Source organism: Melanerpes formicivorus, unplaced genomic scaffold (genome assembly GCF_026170545.1).
Source record: "Melanerpes formicivorus ecotype bairdi unplaced genomic scaffold, bMelFor1.0.p_v2 SCAF_7, whole genome shotgun sequence".
NCBI classification, from domain to species: domain Eukaryota; kingdom Metazoa; phylum Chordata; class Aves; order Piciformes; family Picidae; genus Melanerpes; species Melanerpes formicivorus.
In genome coordinates this window covers 12,831,587-12,853,499 of record NW_027142359.1, presented here as the reverse complement: position 1 = coordinate 12,853,499, position 21,913 = coordinate 12,831,587, and the positions used below count along the sequence as shown (strand labels likewise).

General features: G+C 37.6%; 1 protein-coding gene across 1 annotated transcript in view; it reads left to right on the top strand.

The window, feature by feature from the left end:
- The window catches only part of PIGK (phosphatidylinositol glycan anchor biosynthesis class K), a 64,655-nt gene that overhangs the window by 34,607 nt on the left and 8,135 nt on the right, over positions 1–21,913 (top strand). Inside the window, exon 10 of the mRNA XM_068141062.1 lies at positions 6,019–6,094. Coding sequence (XP_067997163.1) covers positions 6,019–6,094 — 76 coding nt within the window. The remainder of the gene's footprint in view (positions 1–6,018; positions 6,095–21,913) is intronic.

Here is a 21,913-nt window from a genome sequence, read left to right as displayed (position 1 = left end):
TTAGATTGAACATTTGTTCAGCTAGGTGAGTAGTGTTCTTTTTAGACTGGCTTGAACAACAGGTAGAAGCTCCTCTGATACTGCTGGTCTTGTCTGTTTAGGACAAATTTGGAAAATTTGATGGAGACACTTGTAACTGTTATTTCTTTTTTCCCCTGCAAAATTTTGCCTGTGAGAATGAATTAACGTGAAGCACTAAGTACCTACTTTTAGCTGTGGACTGAAGTGGTGAATTGGTGATTTTTCAGTGATAGAGGAGAGACTTAGCTGGTCTTTTAATCTCCAATTTTTGATTAGCATTTTGTGCTTCAGCAGCATCTTCATTTTGAAGTTTAAATTAATTCAAAAGAGATTTGCCAATTTACCTAAAATGTGTAATATTTGAGATAACAAAATGAAGCCCTACAGGTCATGTGTTTTCCAGTAGCAGCAAAGTCTGTTCTGCTTACTTAAGCTAATATTCTTTTTAATTCCTTTCCTGTGTCTTGCCTAAGTATAAAATAGGAGCAGGAAGAACAGAGAATCCCTTCAGCAACAAACATACTTTGACAAAAGTAACTGACTAGAGAAGAGCAGAGGGACAATATTGGTCAACTTCTGTTAAAATACACAACAGACTTCTGTTACCTCTTTTTGGGATCCTGAGATGGTTAAGAATATGTGGCTTGACAACAATTAAGTAATCTGAAATTCTTTCATCTAAAAAATTGTGTGAATTAGGGAAAAGCTGAGGAAAGAATTGTTGCAGTCTAGTTTATCCAGCTTGTGAAGCAACAGATTATAACTCAATGTGTCTGACAAACTCTGGGAACATCAGCAGATCTGTTTATGATCAGGCTCCAACAGAAATCACTGTGCATTCAGAGGCTTATGGTATTTTCTAAACTACAAAAATAAATGTGTGCATCTAAGTTGGGTCAAAATATTTCACATTTATTTCAAAACGAATTAACAAGTTACAGGAAGTATTTTTCATTTCTAACCTATAGAGTGATATTCCTGGAGAGAGAGATTCCTACAGAGAGGTATTTTTACTTCAGTATGTGAAGCACACTGGAAATATTTTTTCTTTTGTTGCAAGTCAGTAGCTTCCTTCTTTAGATCCTTGTAAATCTGATTGTGCCTGATTAGTTTTTCATTGGATCAAAAATTGTTTTTTCCTTCACTTGATTTTTTTTTTCAGCTTTATCTCCATATTGTATTTCTGAATTTTATGCCATCTTCTTTCTAAGTCATCTTTGATAGTATGGCAACTGCTGTGCTGCTAGGTTCTGACAAGCATCATGAGGTAGAAGTCACAGCATTCATGGACCAAAGAGTCTTGGTGTCCTTGGCTGTACTTGTGAAATGCTTGAATATTTCTACTGTAGACATAGTTTTCTCCCCTCCTCATCTTTGAATATGCACTGATAGTTTACCCATTCAAAGACTTTCAGACTGCACAGCAATGAACTGCAAAAGATGCACATTAGCATTCTGCTAGACAGTCCTGCAAGGTCTCCCAAGGTAAGTTGCCAGCTGTCCAGCTTACCAAAGCTTAGTACTTTGGTAGTGAGTGTATTTGTCTGCATTATTAAATATATCAGACTTTTGAAGGAGGACATCTGCAATCACCTAAGCAAAGGTTGCAGCAACAAAACGTATGCCGAATGCTCCCTTAAGTTGCCAAAAGGCTTGCTTTGACTCTTGAACTGAAGAAACTAAACTGATGATATGAGGATGTTGTAAGAAAGTTTCCTGGAATGAATACACTCTCTGGTGTTTGCTTCTCTTCCTCATGACTGTCCACGCGGTAAGCATGCTTATATGCAAATCATGCCTTCTGTTAAAAAGAAAAAGATCTATTAGCACACTTTGTGGGGAAGAACAGAGCTAACAGTGGTCTCTTCTCAAACACTTGCATATTCCATGCATATAGTTTTTCTGATGTTTAAACATACTGTATTCTTACATATGTGTGAAGTTAGGATTTAGCAGATAGATCAAGTACTTGGCATTAATCCAAGGACTAATTCTTAATCTTCTGTAGTATGGATATGGTAGATAAATTTTTCAATGGCCAATTTTTAAAACTACTCACTCAAACCTGACATAGCCCATTTCAGCCTCTCTTTAATAGGAAGCCTAATAACTTTCCTGATGTGGTGCATAAAGCTCTGGTATTTTGTTTTCTTTTTATTGCCAGATGCAAGCATGTTCATGTATTTACAGTCAATAAAGCTATCAGTGCTATACACAGGTTTAGATTAAGAACGTCAGCCTTTCAGCTTGGAGTGTCTGATTTAGGCCACTGCTATGTTATTTGCATCCTTCAGTCACATACTGTCTGCCTGATCAGTTGCAATATTTCTGCTTTTGAGCCCCCTTTACAAATTGCCCAATCTGTTCCAGTATGTTCAGTCACAGTGTTCAGAAGTTGTGTGTCAAACAAACTATACCGCATTTCAGGAGCAGTGTGTTTTGCACTTCTACAGCAAGTAAATCAGACTGGATGTTAGGAAGAAATTCTACACAGAGAGAGTGATTGCCCACTGGAATGGGCTGCCCGGGGAGGTGGTGGAGTCACCATCATAGGAGGAGACTTGATAGGGTTCTTGGTTGCATGGTTTAGTTGATTAGGTGGTGTTGGATGATAGGTTGGATGCGATGATCTCGAAGGTCTCTTCCAACTGTGTCCTGTCCTGTTCTATTTCATCTCCAACCCTCTTTTTCAATAGTGCATTTTTGTCTCTGATTACCTCTTTGTTTTTCAGTTCACACTCTGACTTTGCTTTTATGTAGTTTCCAGGAGAGGTGGTTATATGTTAGGACTTATCATCAAGGAACAGTAGTTTCTGAGGTGCAATATTACTTGTGCATGGGTCATACGCATAAGGAATTTGTGAGTTGTGCAAACCATCAAATTTAGAGACTGAATAGGAAGGAAGAATTACCAGCCTTAGTCCTATTTGCATCTATAATTAGTGAATGTTTATATTTGCCCAGAGACCCATGTTGTACAGCCTGTCCTGTTATCTAGACTCCTCTCTCTCTCTTTCACTGTCTTAACAGCCCCTTTCTGCCATGAACAAACCAATTACTGATCAACATTGCTCTTTTTTTCCCCTGCATTTTTGTAATACTTGTATGAGATGTATTTTATCTCTGCCCTAAAAGCCACTGCAGCTATTCTGTGCATCAGATTGTGGGGTGGATTAGCACTTGGGGCATAATGTGCCACCTCTTGATGCTAAGGATTTATTTTTCTTTAGTATACATTGAGTCTCAGGATTTTTCCCAGAAGAGTGAGCATGCAAATATAAATAACAAATAAGATTTTTCACTAAATATCTTGACACATTTTACTGGATTTAGATTCTCTTTCCACAGTTTCTGTTTCATGCTTACTTTCCTTCATCTAAGAGCAGTCACAGTGGCAGTATAAAAATAACTTTTAAATTGAATTTTTCAAGATCCTCTTCTGCTATCTCTTAGTGCTTCCCACTTCTCTTCTGATTTAATGTTTCTTTCTAGTCTTCTCCCTGAAAATCAAGATCTCCTTATGCTGTGCATTACCAGCTGTCAGGCGTGATGCTGTATATGCTGATACACTGCTGTGTTAGCTTGCTTTGGCACTGTTGGCAGCAGTCTGCTGTCATGCTCAACTGAGACAGAAAGGACTATTTCTTACTGGGAAATTAATTAATGAAAAATTACTTTTGTTTTTGTATTGTAATTGTTTTGAAATAAATTAAACATACAAAGAAATTTGTATGCCTTCAATTTTATGTAGGTTTAAGTGTCAAAATATAAATGAATGAAATAGTGAGGTCATCTAATTTTCTGAACTTACAGCTTCAAACTGCCACACATGATTTGAGCACAAATTCCACTGAGATTAGTTCTATTTTTTTAATTATTTGGGTTTTTTTTCTTGACATAGATGGTTTTGAGCAAAAGTGAATGCCATCCCAGGAAGTTATCTCTGGAAGAAGAGTAGTAACCAATTTACTTTTGTCCCTCTGTGAAAGGGAGAGGCAAGGTCCTGATGACTGTAATGGAGGTGATCTTTCTCCTGACCTATTCACTTCCTAACCCCCGCAGGAGAGGAGGAAGTGGAACATCCCTTTCTGTGTTGAGATTTTTCTCCTTTCTTAGTCGTGACCTTCCTATACTTTAGACTTTCTAGAAGGGGATTGCCTTTTACAGGTAATTACATTTAGAAGGCTCAGCGTCAGTGACCTACTAGTTTTAGGGCTAGTGTAAAATGAAATAGCAGTTATGCATCAAATTTCTTTCTCCTTGGTACTAACTGTCCTGATTGTGCCTTTTCTTTGGTCTGCTTGCAAAGCTGACCAAGCCAACCAATGTAATTTTTCTAGGACAGGATATCAGGCTGCTTCTGTGCTTGTAAACTATGCAGACTGATGTACTGTCTAGCAGTCATAAAATGTTTAATTTTAGCATGGTCCATGATACTGTTATGGCTCATGGCAGCTAGTGCTGGACAGCGTTTGTGTGTTATTCAAGGCATAACATGTGCCTAGGAGCAGTCATATTTGGATGGAGACCCTGTGTTGGGGGAGAGAATTCAGTCATGTCATTGTGAGCTGTGTCATGTTGCTTAATTTTACTGGCAGTGAGCTGTTTCTGTACTTATTAATAAAACTGTTTAAAGTATAGTCTCTGTGCCCACTTGCAGGGGACTTGAAGCTCCAGTAGCCTTTCCTAAGAACACACAAGTCTGGACTTCACTCCTGTTCTCGGAGCTTTAAGGATGGAAGCTTCAGGGAAGCTTTTGCATGCAGTGTGTTGTCTTCTGCGCTGCTTGTAGGATAATAATTTCTTACTGCATCATCCCGTTCTCACTTTTCTTAGAAGGAACAGGCTTTGTGGTTAAGATAACAGAAACAAAAAGAACTTGAGAGAGAAATTGCCTTATGCCTGTTATAGAAGTGTTTAGGCCAGTAAACTCATGACTGGTCTGAAAAATGAAAATGAGTCTACAGAGCTTTCATAGTAATATAATCAAAGGGGTTTGTAGTGCTTAAAACTGTTAAAAAACTATTAGCACAAGTGGCTAACTGACATAGAGTTGATCATGCCGAACGCTTTGAAGCGTACTTTTTATCTGCTTTAACTTCAGTGAAAGGCTTTGTTTTTGTGGGCATCTTCCTCCCTTCACTATTTGTCATCTTACTGAAATTCCTGAACTTCTCAGAAAGATAGAGGAGTGGCTGATGAAAATCTTGAATGATATTTGAAAATGTGGTGCACACTGTGCAGTTCCAGTAGATGAAAGAAGTATGGTTGAAGGGTTTAAAAAATCCATTCATATTAATATACTATCATTCAGGTATTATATTAAGAGACTGCTTGTGGATTCTGAATTTTCAGTTTGTTCAAAGTTTAAAGGGTTATGATGCATTTTCCATTAGAAGTAGTCTACTTTTTTTTTCCCCTCACTAGTTCGTCACTTTTTAAAACTGAGTAGTACACACAACTGTGCTGGCGAATGCACAAATGCTTGTGCTCTTGAACTTCTACCGCATCTGAACACTGATGTACGCTTACAACAAAAATGGGAAGTGATGAATAATCCTTCCTGCCTTTTGAGATGATCGTATTTGAATTATGTTGGCAGGACTGAGTGAAGAAGCTTCTATCACTAGCAGTCTTGAATGTGCTCTGTAAACACATAAGACTTTGGGTATGAATTTTAATCCAACTTTCACCAACATTTTATTCACCTAAACCAGAATTTAAAGGTTTCTAGTGCTAAATTTGTTTCATGTGCTCTGGTCAGGGAAAAAATCCACAATGTTACACACATTTCTGTTACTATATGTGTATTCTTTCACTCGACTTCATAAGAAATATTCAATTTAAGTTTTAAAATATACTTGTTCATAATAAGGAAAAAAATCTCCCATATACCACATTTTTTTTAAAGTAATGTGCCTGAAACTCTTAAATTTCAGTATTTTAACTTGGAAAATGTTGTAAACTTTGATACATGTGAACTTCATTTCTTCCCAGGCTTCCAAAGGATGAGTTGGCAGCAGAACCACTAAAATATGCAGAACAACTTCCTGTAGCTCAAATAATACACCAGGTACGTCTTTCTATTTAAAATATTTCTTTTGTAATATCTGTAATATTTAAACTGCTTTTCTGGGACGCACATTATCAATGTCCTTATGCTGGAAGTACGTAAAACCAACATACTCTTATTCAGATAACTATTATATTAGAAAAGTCATTATGAACATGGCAATGAAAAGATGCTTGCTGTGTGATACAGTTAATGCTTCAGAAGCTGCTGTTAAAATTTTGTCTACTGATAGAGGAAAAAAAAAATAATCCACTAATTTCTTTGAATTTGCATCTTGACCAAAGAGTGTTCCCCTTCCTTAAAAAAGCCAAAATAACATAGATAACACTTGTGGTACACTGAGTTTTGAGACTTAGTGTCTCCATTCTTTGTGATGCTTTAAAGTCTAATTTCCATGTCCTTCTTGTGCTAGGGGCTCTAGAACTGAACGTAATACTCCAAGTGAAGTCTCAAAAGAGCAGGATAAAGGGGCAGAATCACCTCCGTTGGGCTGCTGGTCACACTTCTTTTTACACAGCCCAGGATTCAGTTGGCTTTCTGGGCTGCCAGTGCACACTGCCAGCTCATATTCAGTTTTTCCATGAGCTAGGACCCCCAAGTCCTCCTCAGGACTGCTCTCTGTCCATTCTCTGCTCAGCCTGTATGGGTTCTTGGGATTGCCCTGACCCAGGTGTAGGACTTTGCACTTGGCTTTGTTGAGCATCATGTCAAGGTCCCTCTGGATGGCATCCTTTCCCTTCAGCATGTCATCTGTACCACACAGCTTGGTGTCACCCACAGACTTGCTGAGGGTGCACTCAAGCCCACTGTCCGTGTTGTTGACAATGATGTTAAACAACACTGGTCGCAGTACCAACTCCTGAGGAACATCACTTGTCACTTGTCTCCACTGAGACATCAAGTCACGGACTGTCACTCTGTGAGCAATCATCAAGCCAGTTCCTTGATGGAATTCCTTTCAAGAGCAGTCCACCTATAAAATCTGTGTGTTTCAATTTAGAGACCAGAGTGTCATGGGGCACAGTATCAAATACTCTGCACATGTCCAGGTAGACAGCATCAGTTTTTCATCCCATGTTCATCAGTGCTGTGACCCTGTCATAGAAGTCTACTAAATTTATCAGGCATGACTTGCCCATGGTGAAGTTGTGTTGGCTGTCAACATAAGTTTTAGAAGAGTTTCCAGGAGGATCTGCTCCACCATCTTGCTGGGCAGAGAGGTGAAACTGTAAGGGGCTTCCTTTTTTCCCTGTTTGAAAATGGGGGTTGTGTTTCCCCATTTCCAGTCAGTGGGAACTTCACCAGATTTTCATGACTTTTCGAAACTTGCAACCTCAAGTCTGGGACTTGGGGTTGGTCAGGGTAGCAATAAACCAGATGGACAATGTAAGACTGGTTTCAGTCTGAGCTAGTTTTGAATGCTTAAAAATCAACAGGAACAAATAAAAGTCCACTAAATGTCAAGGCTGCTTACAAAGTCCTATTATTATTGTAGGTCTTTTCAAATACCTTTGTCTATCCATGTTTTTAAGCAGTTGAGTTGCATGCTGCAGGCAGTACTGGTTTCCCCTTAAAGGAAACATAAGCTTTATTTTAAAACTTGAAAGTGTACAGGTCTGTTCTGCGAGATGTAAACACAAGGGATTTAAAAACTTTTGGCTGGAATCTGCACCTCCAGGAAGAATCTCTGATGTGTTTGGAACATGGAAGATTGGAAATCAGGACCAGTTTGTATGTCAGGAACTCCCCGGTGTTGTCAGAGCTTCAAATGACCCAACAGCCTGCAAATGTCACATTTAAAATTCTGTCTTCATGCCTGACTCTCAGCATAAATGAATTAAACAGCAGAGCAGGCAGCCAGTCAATATGTTCTTAACTGTGAGAGTGAGCAATGAAACAGTTTGGGGGTTGTTTGGAATCAGTAAATAGAAAGTGCTCAGAATGGCTCACCTGGAGGAAAATCTCAAATAGGAAACAGAATTAACCTTTAAGATGGTTGACCAGACAAAATGTCATAGTAATAGTTTTACAACATTAGGTGGGTAATAACCACAGGGGTTCATTTGGCTGTGGTGTTACAGTGCAATAGAATATTGCTCTGTGGAAAAGCAAAAATCTGGTTTTTTATGTACTCTTTATCTGTTTGCTATAACAGATTTACCATTAGTACAGAGCTGTGGTCCACAGAAGGCAGGAAACATACCCCACAGAACCGCAGATAACTTTGATGCAGAGAAACAGAATAAAAGGACCATTGTTTAGCTATCGTGTCAGGCAGTCTGGGCATTGTGCCCTGGTTTTGTATGATGGTGATGCCCTTTTTGAGCCTCTGGGAGCTGTAATCAGCTGAGCACACTCTGCACCAGTGTCTTGGTGCATTAGCACTGCAAAGACTATGATGTATTGTTTCTGAGGTGCCTGGGACAATTGGGACACATAGTGCAAATGCCATGTTAGATTTATATGAACAAATATTTTTCTTACTTCTAGAAGAAAGAAAGAAATTATAAGAGATTTAAAAAAAAAAAGGAATTTAAGCTTTTGATTAGTATTTGTGGTGTGATGATTCTTTATCAAAATGTTTTAGTATGGCCTTTGTTGTCAGTTTTGCATCAAATGTAGGATTTATCTTGTGTTAACCAGTGCTTTGTTTAGGAAGAAATAAAGGCATCAGTGATTTTACATCAAATAGAGGCATCAATTTCACAATGGTAGACAGGTGTCCTAAAGCAGTATAACTCTAAAGTAGCTTTTAATTATAGTTGGTAGCCAACATGGCTGCTAGTTCTATCTAAATTTAACTGGAAATTTATTCTCCTGAACACTACTAAAAGTCCACGTTTTCCTTGTGCATTTACATGTGATTCCTAACATTCTCTTCAGCAGTTCAGCTCTGGTATTTAAAAAAAATAAATACACTAATGAACAGAAATTACCTTTTGATTTCTAATCGGATTGTTCCACCAGAAAATTCCACAAGACTTGGTACATCCTAAACTATTTAGCAAAAGTAGACCCAGAATTTGATTTTGGGATTGATCTTAAACTTTATAGCACTTGCAATTATTTATTATTATAGCAGTATAAAAATGAAAAAGTAACAGCCATATAAAGTTCACAATTCCAGTTCCCAGCAATGTGTTATTTTTATTTCATTAGACCGTGGTTAATTAAAAAGACAAATGTGAAGAAATGAAAATAAATAGCAGAATGAAAGCAAATGCCTACATTTAAGCCTCTAGTTTTTAGACACAAACCCAAATCAGATTTTTGTAAATAAAGTGGCTCTCCATTCTCAAACAAAAAGGAAAAAAATGTATGCTTTTAACTGAACTAGAAACCCAGTCGTTTTTGCGAAATGAATGCAGTCTTAAAATGGCAGCAGTTAAGCTTTCAGAGGTGCCTACCTAAGCCAACCTGTTAATGAGGTTCTTTGTGTACAGCTGTGTATGCAGCGCTGCTACTTAGAGTAAATTTATGAATACTAAGTTTAAAAAAAAAGAAAAGAAGTGGAGGGAGAAAAAGGAGAGACTGCTTTGATTCTGCAGTTGTCTTTAGTCGAAACAGCTCTGGTGAAAGAAGAGGGGATGCTGCGTTTGAGAAAATTGTTTTCATTTATCATAAAAGACGCTCATAGCTGGCCTTCCAATTCAGCAAAGCATTTTAATAAAGGCACCTAATTTCAGTGCCAGTGCTCATGCTCTGAATGTCACTATGTGTTAACGTATTTTGCCTAACTGGGATTTAGGATATTGAAGAAACTTAAATTGTTACAGGTGTCTTGCTGATGGAAGAATGTTTTATTGATGAAAGGCACATTTCAGTGGATAAATGCCTGATCTCCTGATGTTGTTATAATTGAAAACAAAATGGAATGGAAAATTCAGACCACAATCAACCTGTGCACTTATTTTTCAGGAAATTAACTCCCAGCCCATAGCTGCAATTGCAGTTTACTTAACATTTGACGTTGCACATTTGCTTAACAAGAAAGAGATTCTAGGTGTTTTCTCATGTAGGGGAATGCATGGGTGAATGTTACATATAGGTTCTAATTAAATTAGTCTGAGTGTTGGTTTTGGAGGCATGTGTTAAGGTTTTGGGTTTTTTGTAGAGCTTTTAACCACTAGATTTCTGTAGCCTCTCTGTAAGGGCCTCAGTGCAAGATGTCTTCTGTAATCTCAGGAAATTACTAGGAGGTCATGGTAATCCTGTTGAGTAAATATGTCTCTCTTATTCGAAATTTTGCTTGAACAACTTGTGTGAGCACCATTAGCATTGATGACTTTAGACCCAGAGGATGTGAGGGAGTTGCCACATTCAGTCTAGTTTGATGGTATTGACTGCAGTCCACAATAAGGGAGCTTAAATAAGAAATTTAAGAAAGAAGATGCGAGACTGTTCTCCAGACTTAAAAATGCATGGGCTGGTCATCAAAGATGACTGCAGAGTTGCAGTTCTGTATTAAGTTTCACAAGGTCTTAGATTCTGTAATTTCTGTGCTTCTGTAATGAGTTTTCCACCCAGTTTTGATTTGAAGATGAGTTTTTATTCATTCTTGGGACCTCATTCTCACAGAGTAGAGAAGTGTTAGTTTGTTGCATTTGTTGATGTTATTCCTGTTTCACGCTGATTTAATTGAGAGAGGTTTTCTTTAGCAGCATTTGGCAGAAATTGTTGAAACAGTATTAAGAAAATAGCACACACTATGTTGTATAGATTTTTTTGAAGTAATTTTGGATTATCTATAGCACAACTATTTTAGCTCTCAGACTTAAATGTGTTCACAAACATTAAATTAAAGTGTTTTTGTCTGGCTTACAATCTTTGTGAAATGCTTGATAGGAAAATCAACCCATCACATGCTGATACAGTCTTGAAAGCATGACTTTAAAACTCAGGGATCACACTGATACCTTGCCCATTGCTTTTAGCTGATATATTTGGCAGCTAATATATTTAAAGAGGTCCTCTTGCACTCAGTCTGCAGCTGTCCTGGTGGTGAAGTCTTGGTTCCTATGTTATATAAAACCATTGGTGGCATTTAGAAACTTGGTCAAGTATGGAAAGTGTTTATTATCACAGCAGTAGGCCAGGGTTTTTTGTTGTTTTTTTGTTTTTTTTAAAATGCAGACAGTAGCTTTGGTTTATGGGTAATAATTTATTAAGTTTTAAAGTACTTGAAATGGTACTTGTGTTGAACTTCCTAACCTGTAAAGACACAGTACAAAATCAACTTGTGATATTTAGGATGTGTCAGGTTGGATGTATAAAGTTTTAGATAAAGCTATTTATACATTCTCAGAAAATCCATCCATGGAGCTGCATTTGAAAATAGCTTCAAAGCAGAGCTTGCTGTTTAAAACTCTGGTCATGGTATTCAGTTCGATGTCAGAGATAAAATACGGCCTTTCAACGAAACACCCAAATTTTGCTGCATCTGTTAGCACAGACACAGGTCTTTTTGGGAATGCTTTTTTTGGGTCAGAACTGGATCTTTTTCAGGATGATGGAAAAATTGGATTTTTCATATTACTCTCATTTCAGAATTCAGTTTTATTCCAGCAAAGTACATTACATGGCTACCCAACAAAAAATCCTTTTGTCATGTCACCATGCATTAGGACACTTGCCAGGTCAGGCTTTACTTTTGCAGTTCTGAGCAACTTACTGAAGACAATATTTTCCCTATATCGCTGCCACTTATTGTGGCTGCTTTGGAGTACATGGAGAACAGCAGTCTGTTCTGGCAGGGTTCATTTCTGTCTGTTCCAGACTAGAGATGAGAAAAGCTGTTTCTGATGCATGCCATGGAAATCTGTCAACATTCTTTTCCTCACCAGTTGACATAAAGTCCTTTCTTGGGGCTCAGGCATTCTGATGATATTCATGTCCAGAGCTAAACCCAGGTGTGTTGCACACCTTTTGCTGAACCAGCCTTTCATCATCTAAGGCACTTGGGATGTATGGGAGTTAAAGAAGTTAATGTGTTTTACTAAGTTGTTTTGTTGTTTCCCCCCCCCCAAATTGCTTTCATGTATTAAACACGTTTGCTTGCTTTTTATAACTTCTAGTGGAAGTTGTCTCGAGTGGTCTGCATGTGACCCAGTAAATAAGAATTTGCTTCTTTCCCTAAATTATGTACTGTATGTGGATTGAGTTTCTCTTACTGTTGCATAACCTAGAAATGATTTTAATTTTTCTGAACTTCCTTTAAATTGAATGCTACCTAATAGAAATCGTGGTGCTCAAAAGGAGCAAACGAAGGGTTTTGTGAAAAGCTATTCCTGTACAATCTTACCAACCACCAATCCAAATACATCACAGAGCAGTAAAGATGCTCCTGCCAACACTGCGTGCTGCTTGGTGCACATAGGTGTTTTGAGGTTCACTCCCTATTATGTCTAATAATAAAACTGATTAAAAAAAGATGGGAGTAGCAGAGTCTTGCTGTGTGCAAGTCATGTAATGTATGCAATGTGTACATTTAAATCTAGAGAATGGGTTCGTAATGATTTTGATAGTTTTCTATGATAAATTAAGAATGGAATAGTCCCCTGTTCCTCTGGCATATTCCAAGAAACCACACATTTTTTACTTGGTTGTAGGTGGCACAGATCTTTTACTGGTAAAACATTGAACCAGAAACATTTTCAGGCGTTTTTTCATTCAAGTGAACTACTGCAGAGTCAGTGATAGCATTCAGAACCTTGGTGTGCAAGCTAGTAGTCCACACAAACTATAAAGTTGTCTCTCTCTTTCCTTATTCAAAATTAAGTAGCAGGTTAGCCTATGAATCTCAAAAGAAAAGCCATAGCATTTCTGAAATAGAGCATGTTTCTGAGTGTAGCATAAAGTGTTGTTATAAAAGATTTAAGTTATATTTTTAAAAAATTGTTGCTGTTTGTGTTGTTAGTTCTTTCCAATCGCAGAATACAGTGGTGTGGAGTTAGCATAAATTAGTGATAATCTGTTTTTACAGACAAGGCACAGCTGCTTTTTTATGTTTTTCATCTGAGCATGAGGGAAACTCCCTGGAAGCAGAGACCTAGTAAAGCAATCTCTTTTCTTCTGTTTTTCTGTTAAAGGACTGTTGTGGGTGATCACTGTCTGCTTATTCAGGATCATTATTTTACTGTTTTTCAACCACAGGGAAGGTTCTGCTTCTTTATTTTTTAAGTTGAAATATTAAATGGAAGCTCCTCTCTTAGTCTTCAAGACACAATAAAAATAAGCATCTTTGAATTATTCTTCTTTCAAATGCTGTCTCTTGAATCTTAAAACATTAGCAATAATTATGTGGAACTTAATTTCTGTAAGGACAGACTGAAATATTAATGACTGGCAAGCTCTTCTTCTGTTGTCTGCACAGAACACTCCTTGGCAGAGCTAGAAAAGAAGCATGAGGACTTTTTGTTTCTGACCAAACATCACAGGGGAACTGAATGTAGTATGAAATTCTTCCAATTTTAATGGAATACAATGGATTGAATAACTAAATAAGTATGTTGTGTGAGGAACCTAAATGGTCAGGAGTGGGTTCTACTTTTTTAACCATTTCTTACTAGAAATACCACACTGAACATTTTCTGTAAGACAAGGGAAAAATTTGTCATAGCCTCTTCCAGCTGCCCAGAGACATGGGATGCAGGATGGCTGTACACAGGGTCTAGACTTTCTTTCTTCTTTATGCTTTAAAACATGTAATTTTTACCTCCTTCCTTGCCTTTTTTTTCCAAGTGAAACAAAAGTGTATATCAAAACAATAAAAGAATGCTCTCTTTTGGTTTTACTATTACACAGTTCTGTTCAGAACACTTAGTTGAGCAATTACCAAAATGTTCCATTTGATGTGCAGGTACTTTATTAGTTTCTGGGAATCAGCAGGGTCCAGTCTTTGCTGTCATATCTCAGAATGTGACTTTATCAATTCTTCACAGAAGTGGCACACAGCAAGGTGACAGTAGCCCCTGGACCATGCTCTCCTTCCACAACAGTCGTCACTTTGGGGAAAGGCAATAACAGAAATGTATGAAACTGAGGAAGTGTTTTTAAAATGGCCATTTTAGGCTGCACAGATCCTGAACAAAGAAGTATAGCACCATACTGTTCAGTTTTCTGAAATTGTGTCTTTCTCTGACCTATGAAAACTCTTACGTTTGAAGACAGGCATTGTAATTCCATCCTCCTTTGGTACAGGATGGGAGATCAGTTTGACAGGCAGCTTGGAGTAATTTAAGTAGGGGCTGCCCACACACCGCTCTCCCCGCTTCCTATTGAGTGCCCTATGCCCATTCAGCACAGCAGTGAGCTGAAAAATATGGCTTAAGGAGAAAAAAAAAAAAAGAAAAACAAAAAACACTTTTCAGGCTGTCTAGTTATGTGACTACAGAATTTTTAAAGCCAACTAGAATAGGTAGTATCAGCCAAAACTAATCACAGAATCAACCAGGTTGCAAGAGACCTCTGAGATCATCAAGTCCAACTAATCAACTAGACCATGGCACTAAGTGCCTCATACAGTCTTAAACCCCTCCAGGAACGTTGACCCCACTACCTCCCATTGGAATGGGCAATCACTCTTTCTGTGAAGAACTTCTTTCTACAATCAAGCCTAAAAATGTATGTACAATATATGTACATTCCCTGAAATTTTTTGTTTATATTTCTCAAGAGCAGGTGAGAGTTGAGTGAAAATAATGGTTACTCTGGAAAGTTGAAACAAATTTAAGGCTTTAGTGCATATGGGAGTGCTCCGTTTGCACTTGAGAATACTGGTAAAATAAGGCATTATTTATGTATGTAGTGTCATCCATTTCAAGGATTAAAGAACATCAGTTTCCTACTCACCAGCGTATAGAATTGTCAGATGTATTATTGAACAAATACATTAAAAGGTGCCTTGGCTCAGTATTAGCTGTAATTGTTAAAGGTACTATGTTTTATTTGCAGCTTCCTTAAGAGGTCGTTCCTGTAATAATTTCTTTTTGATAAGCACTACCTAAGATGTAAAGTAGAAGAAGAGGTTAAGGAAGAGACTGTAAGATGTCAGGTTTTATAGTGAGTGCTGTAGATCTTTCTGGTTTGCTCATCTGAACTTCAAATAGCTGCATTTGAAGGGTTGGTAGTAGCTGTATGATCATGAACTCTGAAAATTACTGTATTTCTTACAGTCAAAAAAGTGATTTGTGCTTCTTTTTTCAGCTGCATCAGCCATGTGTTTGAAGATCCTGTATGCACAAACCTTTACATATGCATGATTCATCTTTCCATGTGTTTGTTTTGCATTTGGACTGACTGTGCCATGATCTCTTTTTGGTGTGCTTTACAACCAGCTCGTAACTATGGTTTTTAAGACTGTTTCTGTTCTGCTGCAGTTATGCTCAGAGCTTTACAGAAGGAGACAGGTTCAAAAATGCTTACAGCTTAAAGTAAACTTCACATAGCATGTTGGCTAAAAGCAAAGCTTAATAGGGAGAGATTCGGATTTGTAGACAAAGGTCATAAAGGACCGTTATTTTAATCTCTTCTGACTTGCTGCACAAAGTACACAGACACTTTATATTCTCCTTTCTTGGTGGGTGTATTTAAATCAGGCAGGCTAATTAGAAAAGAAGGAATGAGTAGTGGCTGGTAGATGTTTAATCAGAATATTGTAATTGTGGAGAGAGTAAAAACTGAGAACAATTTTGACCCACTAGCACATATATATGATTACAGAAACTATGCAGGACATTAGAGCTGTTATTGATGAAGCAGTATGTATGTGTCCCATGGATCTCAATTGTTGACACCATGTGAATTGTTGCAGAGTGCTATAGATAAAATACCAGTAACTGTCTCACTTTGTTTTGGGCAAGTATTAGAGCTGCCACTGCTGTTGTACATTTAAGAAGGTTATTTTTAAGTGAGTTCTGTGATTTGAGACTCCTTGCTCTCCTTTGTGGTCTTAATAAGCTTGGCTAATGTCAGAGCTTTTTAGCTAAAATGATCTCCAGCCATTTTTACTCCCAACATTGTAGTCCTCTATTAAGCATATAATTCACTTTTTTTTCCATCATTCTTTTCTTCCATGAGATTTTGTGTGATACAGGGGTCTGCATTCATTTGCATTTGTTAGTTACAAACCAGGATTCTTAGATGCTCTGAGTCTTTTTGGATTTGTCTGCACTGGGTCCCATTTATTTGCCATTCCTTCAAATATTGGAAAAGCAAAAAGTATTTAGGTCACTGTGGTGAGTTTTCTCCATTGGGGATAACTGAATAGGTTTTCAGTGCATAATGATATGCAAATAATATACCTCTGCCTCACATGGGAATATACTAAATATATGCACGAGCTCTCTATGACCTTAATAGGTTTGTGGGCATCATAATACACCATGTGCTGCTGTTGCATAGTATCTGATGTACAAATACTTCAACTGTGGTTCAGGGCAAAGAAATAAATGAAATAACTCAATGAATTTAGTATGTGAGCCACACACCTTACAGTGTATGGAAGTGTATGCCGGCAATATAGCTGATTTACTTTTCTAACATAAGCAGTAGGTTTTAATAATAGTCACCATTAATAAAACAGAAGATGCTTAATGTCTTACATTTAGAACAGGCCAATTCATTACACTGATAGAGTGTCTCTATGCAAGATGAAACTGAAAAACATACAGTAAAACGATAAATAAGTTACTCCATTGTGACTATTTTTATGATGTTTTACATGTAAAAGTACCTTTTAAAATTGTGCTTCTTTTTAGTTTATTACAGGTTCTAGAGCAGTTCAGGAAACAGATGCTACATTTTAAATAGCTTTGCTTTAGTGAAGCTTTCTGTGCAAGAGAATACATTCTTCCTAAAACTTAATTTTACTTAAATTAACTTGTGTTTCCACTGAGGGTGGCTTATATTAAGCACAAAGGGAGGCTTAGCAGTTTAGACTTCCATCAAATAAACTGCATAACTAAAAAGGGAAGATGCCAAGGCTCACACTCTTGTACTTGAAAGTATTGTGTTCTCTCTCATGGGAACTTGAGATTAGAGAAATTATAAAGGCTTTGCATAAAAACAGGGAGTTAGAATTAATTTTTGCTTAAGCGGGGAAGTATCAAAAGCCTATTATGGTAATTTTTCAATTTTGTCTTGACTGTTCACACATTTTAAAATAGTTACACAATTGAGTGGAGGCATAATTGATGTGTTGTGGTTTCTTTTTTTTTTTTAAACTTGGGCCATCATAAAACATAAGGTGCACTTAGGCTTGGAAGAGGTAGGTGTGCTAATTAAGTAGATGAAAATGTTCATATCATAGTGAGGAAAAATTGCCTAATGGATTGGAATAGTATTCTAAGAATGGTTCCCCTCTTCTTAATTACATCTAAGTACCAAATATTAATATTACAGTAAGACAATTAAGCCACAGAAACCTTATTGAGAAAGCATAATTCCTAGCAGTAGAATTTTGAGGTTGTAGAGACTATCATGTTCATTATTATTATAGTGAATAGTCTACATAGCAAAAGTCTACACCCCCCCCAATATTGCTTAATAACTTTATTCATTGTATTTTAATGTAAATTAAAAGCAAAAAATATGGAAAGAAGAGCTACTGCTACATTTATTTTGTTAATCTTTATTGAATTAAAAAATTATAAATCTTTTCTATATCATAAAAGCCTATAAAGTACCAGGGTAGTAATTTAAAATTTATGCTTGACCTAAAGTATATTTTAGGACTTCCCTAATTAAGGGAAAACTGATGTAGCAAAACCGCTTAATGGGAAATTAAAGCACTTTTAGTAGATGGAGTATTTAACACAAGACATACTATTGCAAAGTTGCTTTCATTTTGCTGTTCTGTAGGAGGAGCCTTTGTTGGCACAAGCTTTGCATGTGGAATGAGACATACTGGCAAATGTAAGCAATACTTCTAAGTGGTCATTGATTAGTAAGACTTCTGTTTTCGTATGCAGAGAATGGTCCTCTCTTCTAGCATTTTAGCTAATTGTTCTGCAGAAGCCTCTTTAGGCTATGGAAAAGCTGCCTTTGACATCCCCAAATTATGCCCAACATGTTCAGAATGTTTCTGGCTTTGTCTGCAGTAGAAACTGGTGAAAAGGCAGATGTGCTACATTACAGGGATGAGCCCTATTCTGCTATATCACCTGTCCTGGTTGTGCTAAATGGCTTCTGTTGCTTTGTCACACTTTCTCTTAATGTGTAGCTTTTAGTGCCATGATTCTTTCCCCAAAAGCTGTGAATGGTAGCTACCCCACTAAAAGTGCAATAACATTGTGCAGGTTTTGTAAACTTAAGTCTTGATAGGAGGGTCAGCATCCATTCTGGCTGTTAAATTAGTTCTCCAATTTGCAGATTTGTGTATGTCCCTGGAATAATAATGCCAGCGAGACAAGTGCGTGCATGGATGTGTGTGTGGAGTGGAGGGAAAGGAGGGGATGCATGTTAGATCCTTGGGCAAAAGGCAAAGTATTTCATAATTGTTATTCCTTATTGCTTAATACTGATTGCACTGGGCTTACAATCAACAGCATTTGTGTGTGTCACCATGTGTTGTTTGAGCGTACGATGAAATTCTGGACTGACTTTGTGTTACTGCCACTAAATACATGCAGGATCAGGACTTTTCTTGATAAAGCAGATTACTGAAGTATGTTATCGTAGGTTGACCAAGATGCAAGATTTAATTCTGTTTTTTGGTGTCAGTTCAGTGTTGTGGAACGTTTTCATTTCTCACATAAGCTTGTAGTTTTTATTAATAATTATTTTTTATTGTTTACACATGAAAGCTTCTCTGATAGTGTTTATTTAAGTGGTATTTCACTGAGTGGTAAAACAGGAGTAACAATTTAGCTAGTTTTTTCTTCTGTCTATATTTCTTCCAAGGTTATGCAGCATAAAAAGTAACTGTTATCAAAAAGCCCACTTTGGTAAGGGAAAAATATCAATGTTACCAATCTTATCTTGACATGTTTTTCAGGGCTGTGATGGCAGGTACCTTTCTGAACACTTTTCCTCAGGTGAAAGCACAGTTAGCTCCAAATATATTCATGTATTTGTCCTACTTAACCATGTAGTTGTAGTGTTATTGGTATTATTTTTTAATGTTGTTAATTATGCTTTGTTTATCCTTCAGTAACATACTGAGAGGAGTACAACAGTGTAACTCACAAGCTCTTGACAGGACTGATGAATGGCCAGAGACAGGGATATTGGCAGACTGTTCTCTAGTGCACTGTCTGGAATTGTTTTCCTTAAATAATTCAGAGGGTTGAAATTTGATGAAATCATTTCCATTCAAAGAATGAATGGAAGAGGTAAATGAATGAAGACTCCAGTAATGGAGCAGTTCATGCTGTTGGACAGACAAGACAGGATCCTGTATAGTCATTCCTGTGCAGTTCTTTGCATGAGGTTGTGATTCAGCTTTGTGCAAGTGATTACTTCTGTAGTGACTGGCTTGGTGTGTGCCACCCTGTTATAGCCAGCTGTCTCCTCCTCGCTGCTTCCTCCCCTACAGTGAAAGGCCCTGTACATTGACAGCTGTCTCCTCTGACTCTGTTACTGGAGAAGCCTGGCTGCAGTGGTGGGGAATTAGTGAATTATTGAGTGTCATGGATTTTCAGGGGGGGAGTTCTTATTAGCACAGAAGACCATCTACCAATACATGGCTGGCAAACAGAGGAGTAGTACTTACAGGGGACTGAGTGACCACATGACATCATTATGACAGTAACCTGTGTTTATTTTAGATGGTAGGCAGGAAAGGTGCAACTGATTGGCCACTAGATAAGATCATCTGTGGTTTAATCCGGTTTAAAGACTTACTCTTTTGTAAAGATGTTGATACCATACATTCTACCAGTGGTCATCTGGGAAGGTGTTTACTTAGCTACACTCACTCATTCTTCCAGAAAGATGGTCTTTGTTGAGCCCCATGTAGCATTCAACAAATGAACCTAGTGTCATACAAATGTCATGTAGGAACGGTGAATGTTTATGATACCATAAATCTGCCATTATTTCTTAATGGCAGCTGCCTGCAAAAATCTTTTGCAGGAATGGAACTGCTGGCTGGGATTCTTTGTTCTTCAACATACCAAGCGTGACATTCTAGTGTAGTTGCAGTTATGTGCAACTACTAAATAAGTGTCTGTATTACTGCTGTGTCCGTGCTTTATGATTTGTTTTTGTACATGTGTAGCAGCTAGAGTAGGCAGAAGCATTAGGATGATATTTCAGAAAAGTTCGTTTTTCCTTTTCCTTTATTTGCTGCTCACAGAGACAGTAGATGCAACATAAAGTTGGGTGAGAATACTTGCGTGGCTTGACTGTGAAATTACTGAATACAACAGTTGACTTTAAAAGCCGGGTGGTGGTGGTGAGCAACTGATCTGTCACCAGCTGTAGTACACTGATTTCTCACTGAAAATGAAGATTTTTGCAATAAAAACACAGACATATTTTGATCTTGCTCATATAAATATGCAGGCACCTTTTGCCTCAGCTCTGTTTCTTCCTCCATTTTTTTCATACTTGCTCTTGAATGTGGTGGTGTTTTCGAGTTACACAAACTGGAGCTAGAAAATGTGGAGCTCTGCTGCACACATATATAATGTAGCACACAGCTCAGGGCAAAGGAGAACTTTTAAGATTGTAGCTGTAGAGATTTTTTAAAATGAGCAGTAAAAACTTGTAATGTAGCTGTTGAGGTATTTGATTAGATTTTGTACTCAGTATGGCATATTGAGTATAAGATCTAATGTTGTCTAGCATCTGTTGTTAATACAGCCTGTCACCTGGAAATAAATGAACAGATACTCATGGGATATGCAGAAAAAAATTGTGTGGTTAGAAGCATCACTGCTACTTTGAAAGGAATAGCATAATCATTTATGAACTTAATGGTTTCTCCATATAAACAGGAACAACTTCATTTGAATTTGAATGATCAAAATGATACTTCATAATGGAGGTTCTAAGGCACACAATTAATTTTAGGGGATTAAGGGAAAAAAAACTTACCTGAGAGCACATTGATTTTGAAGTATTTGAATGGGTTTGCATTGAGGTCCAGCGATATGCTATGGGAAATCCAAGTTAGATTTCCAAGGAGAAAGTTTTGTGCTCCAAAGAAAGATTGGGCTGAGTGAGGCTGGTACTTGGAGTAATCATCCCAGACCAAAACAGGCAGGAACCCACATGTGCATGTACTGCCTTGTCTCTGCAGAGCTGAGACTGGTTTTGGTTCAGCTCCCACTAGCAATGTGGTATATTGGAATGAATAAGATCTGCACTCCTGAACACTTTGAGATAATCTTTTCCCAGGGGAAAGTGAGCAGTACATGCTGCATGGAAAAATAGTACTATGATAATAGCTTGGCTCTATTTACGGGATTTCATTATTATGACTACAAAATACCTTTGTCTCTCTAGCAGCCTCCACACACCCTTTTCACCTCCTTTGTTCTTTGCAGCTGCTATATCTGTCTGGTTTACCCAGAGTTTCAGTAGCAGTGAGTTTAGAGGTCCTCTGCACTGAGGGCTGCCTTGTTAGTCTGTAGTTTTTTTTTTTGGTTTCTACAGTGTAAGGACCTCAAGAAATTTATTTTTCCATCTGTAGTGTGGCACCTTTAATTTTGTTTTTGCTAATAATCCTCCGCTTGTTTAATTGATTATAAATGCATTAATAAAAAAGATTCCTCTCAGAGTAGTGGTGGCCACGTTTTCAGTACTGAGCCTACTTAAGCTGCTGATCTTCTGGTTTTGCACACCTCAATTGGCATAAAGCTTTGTGTTTGCAAA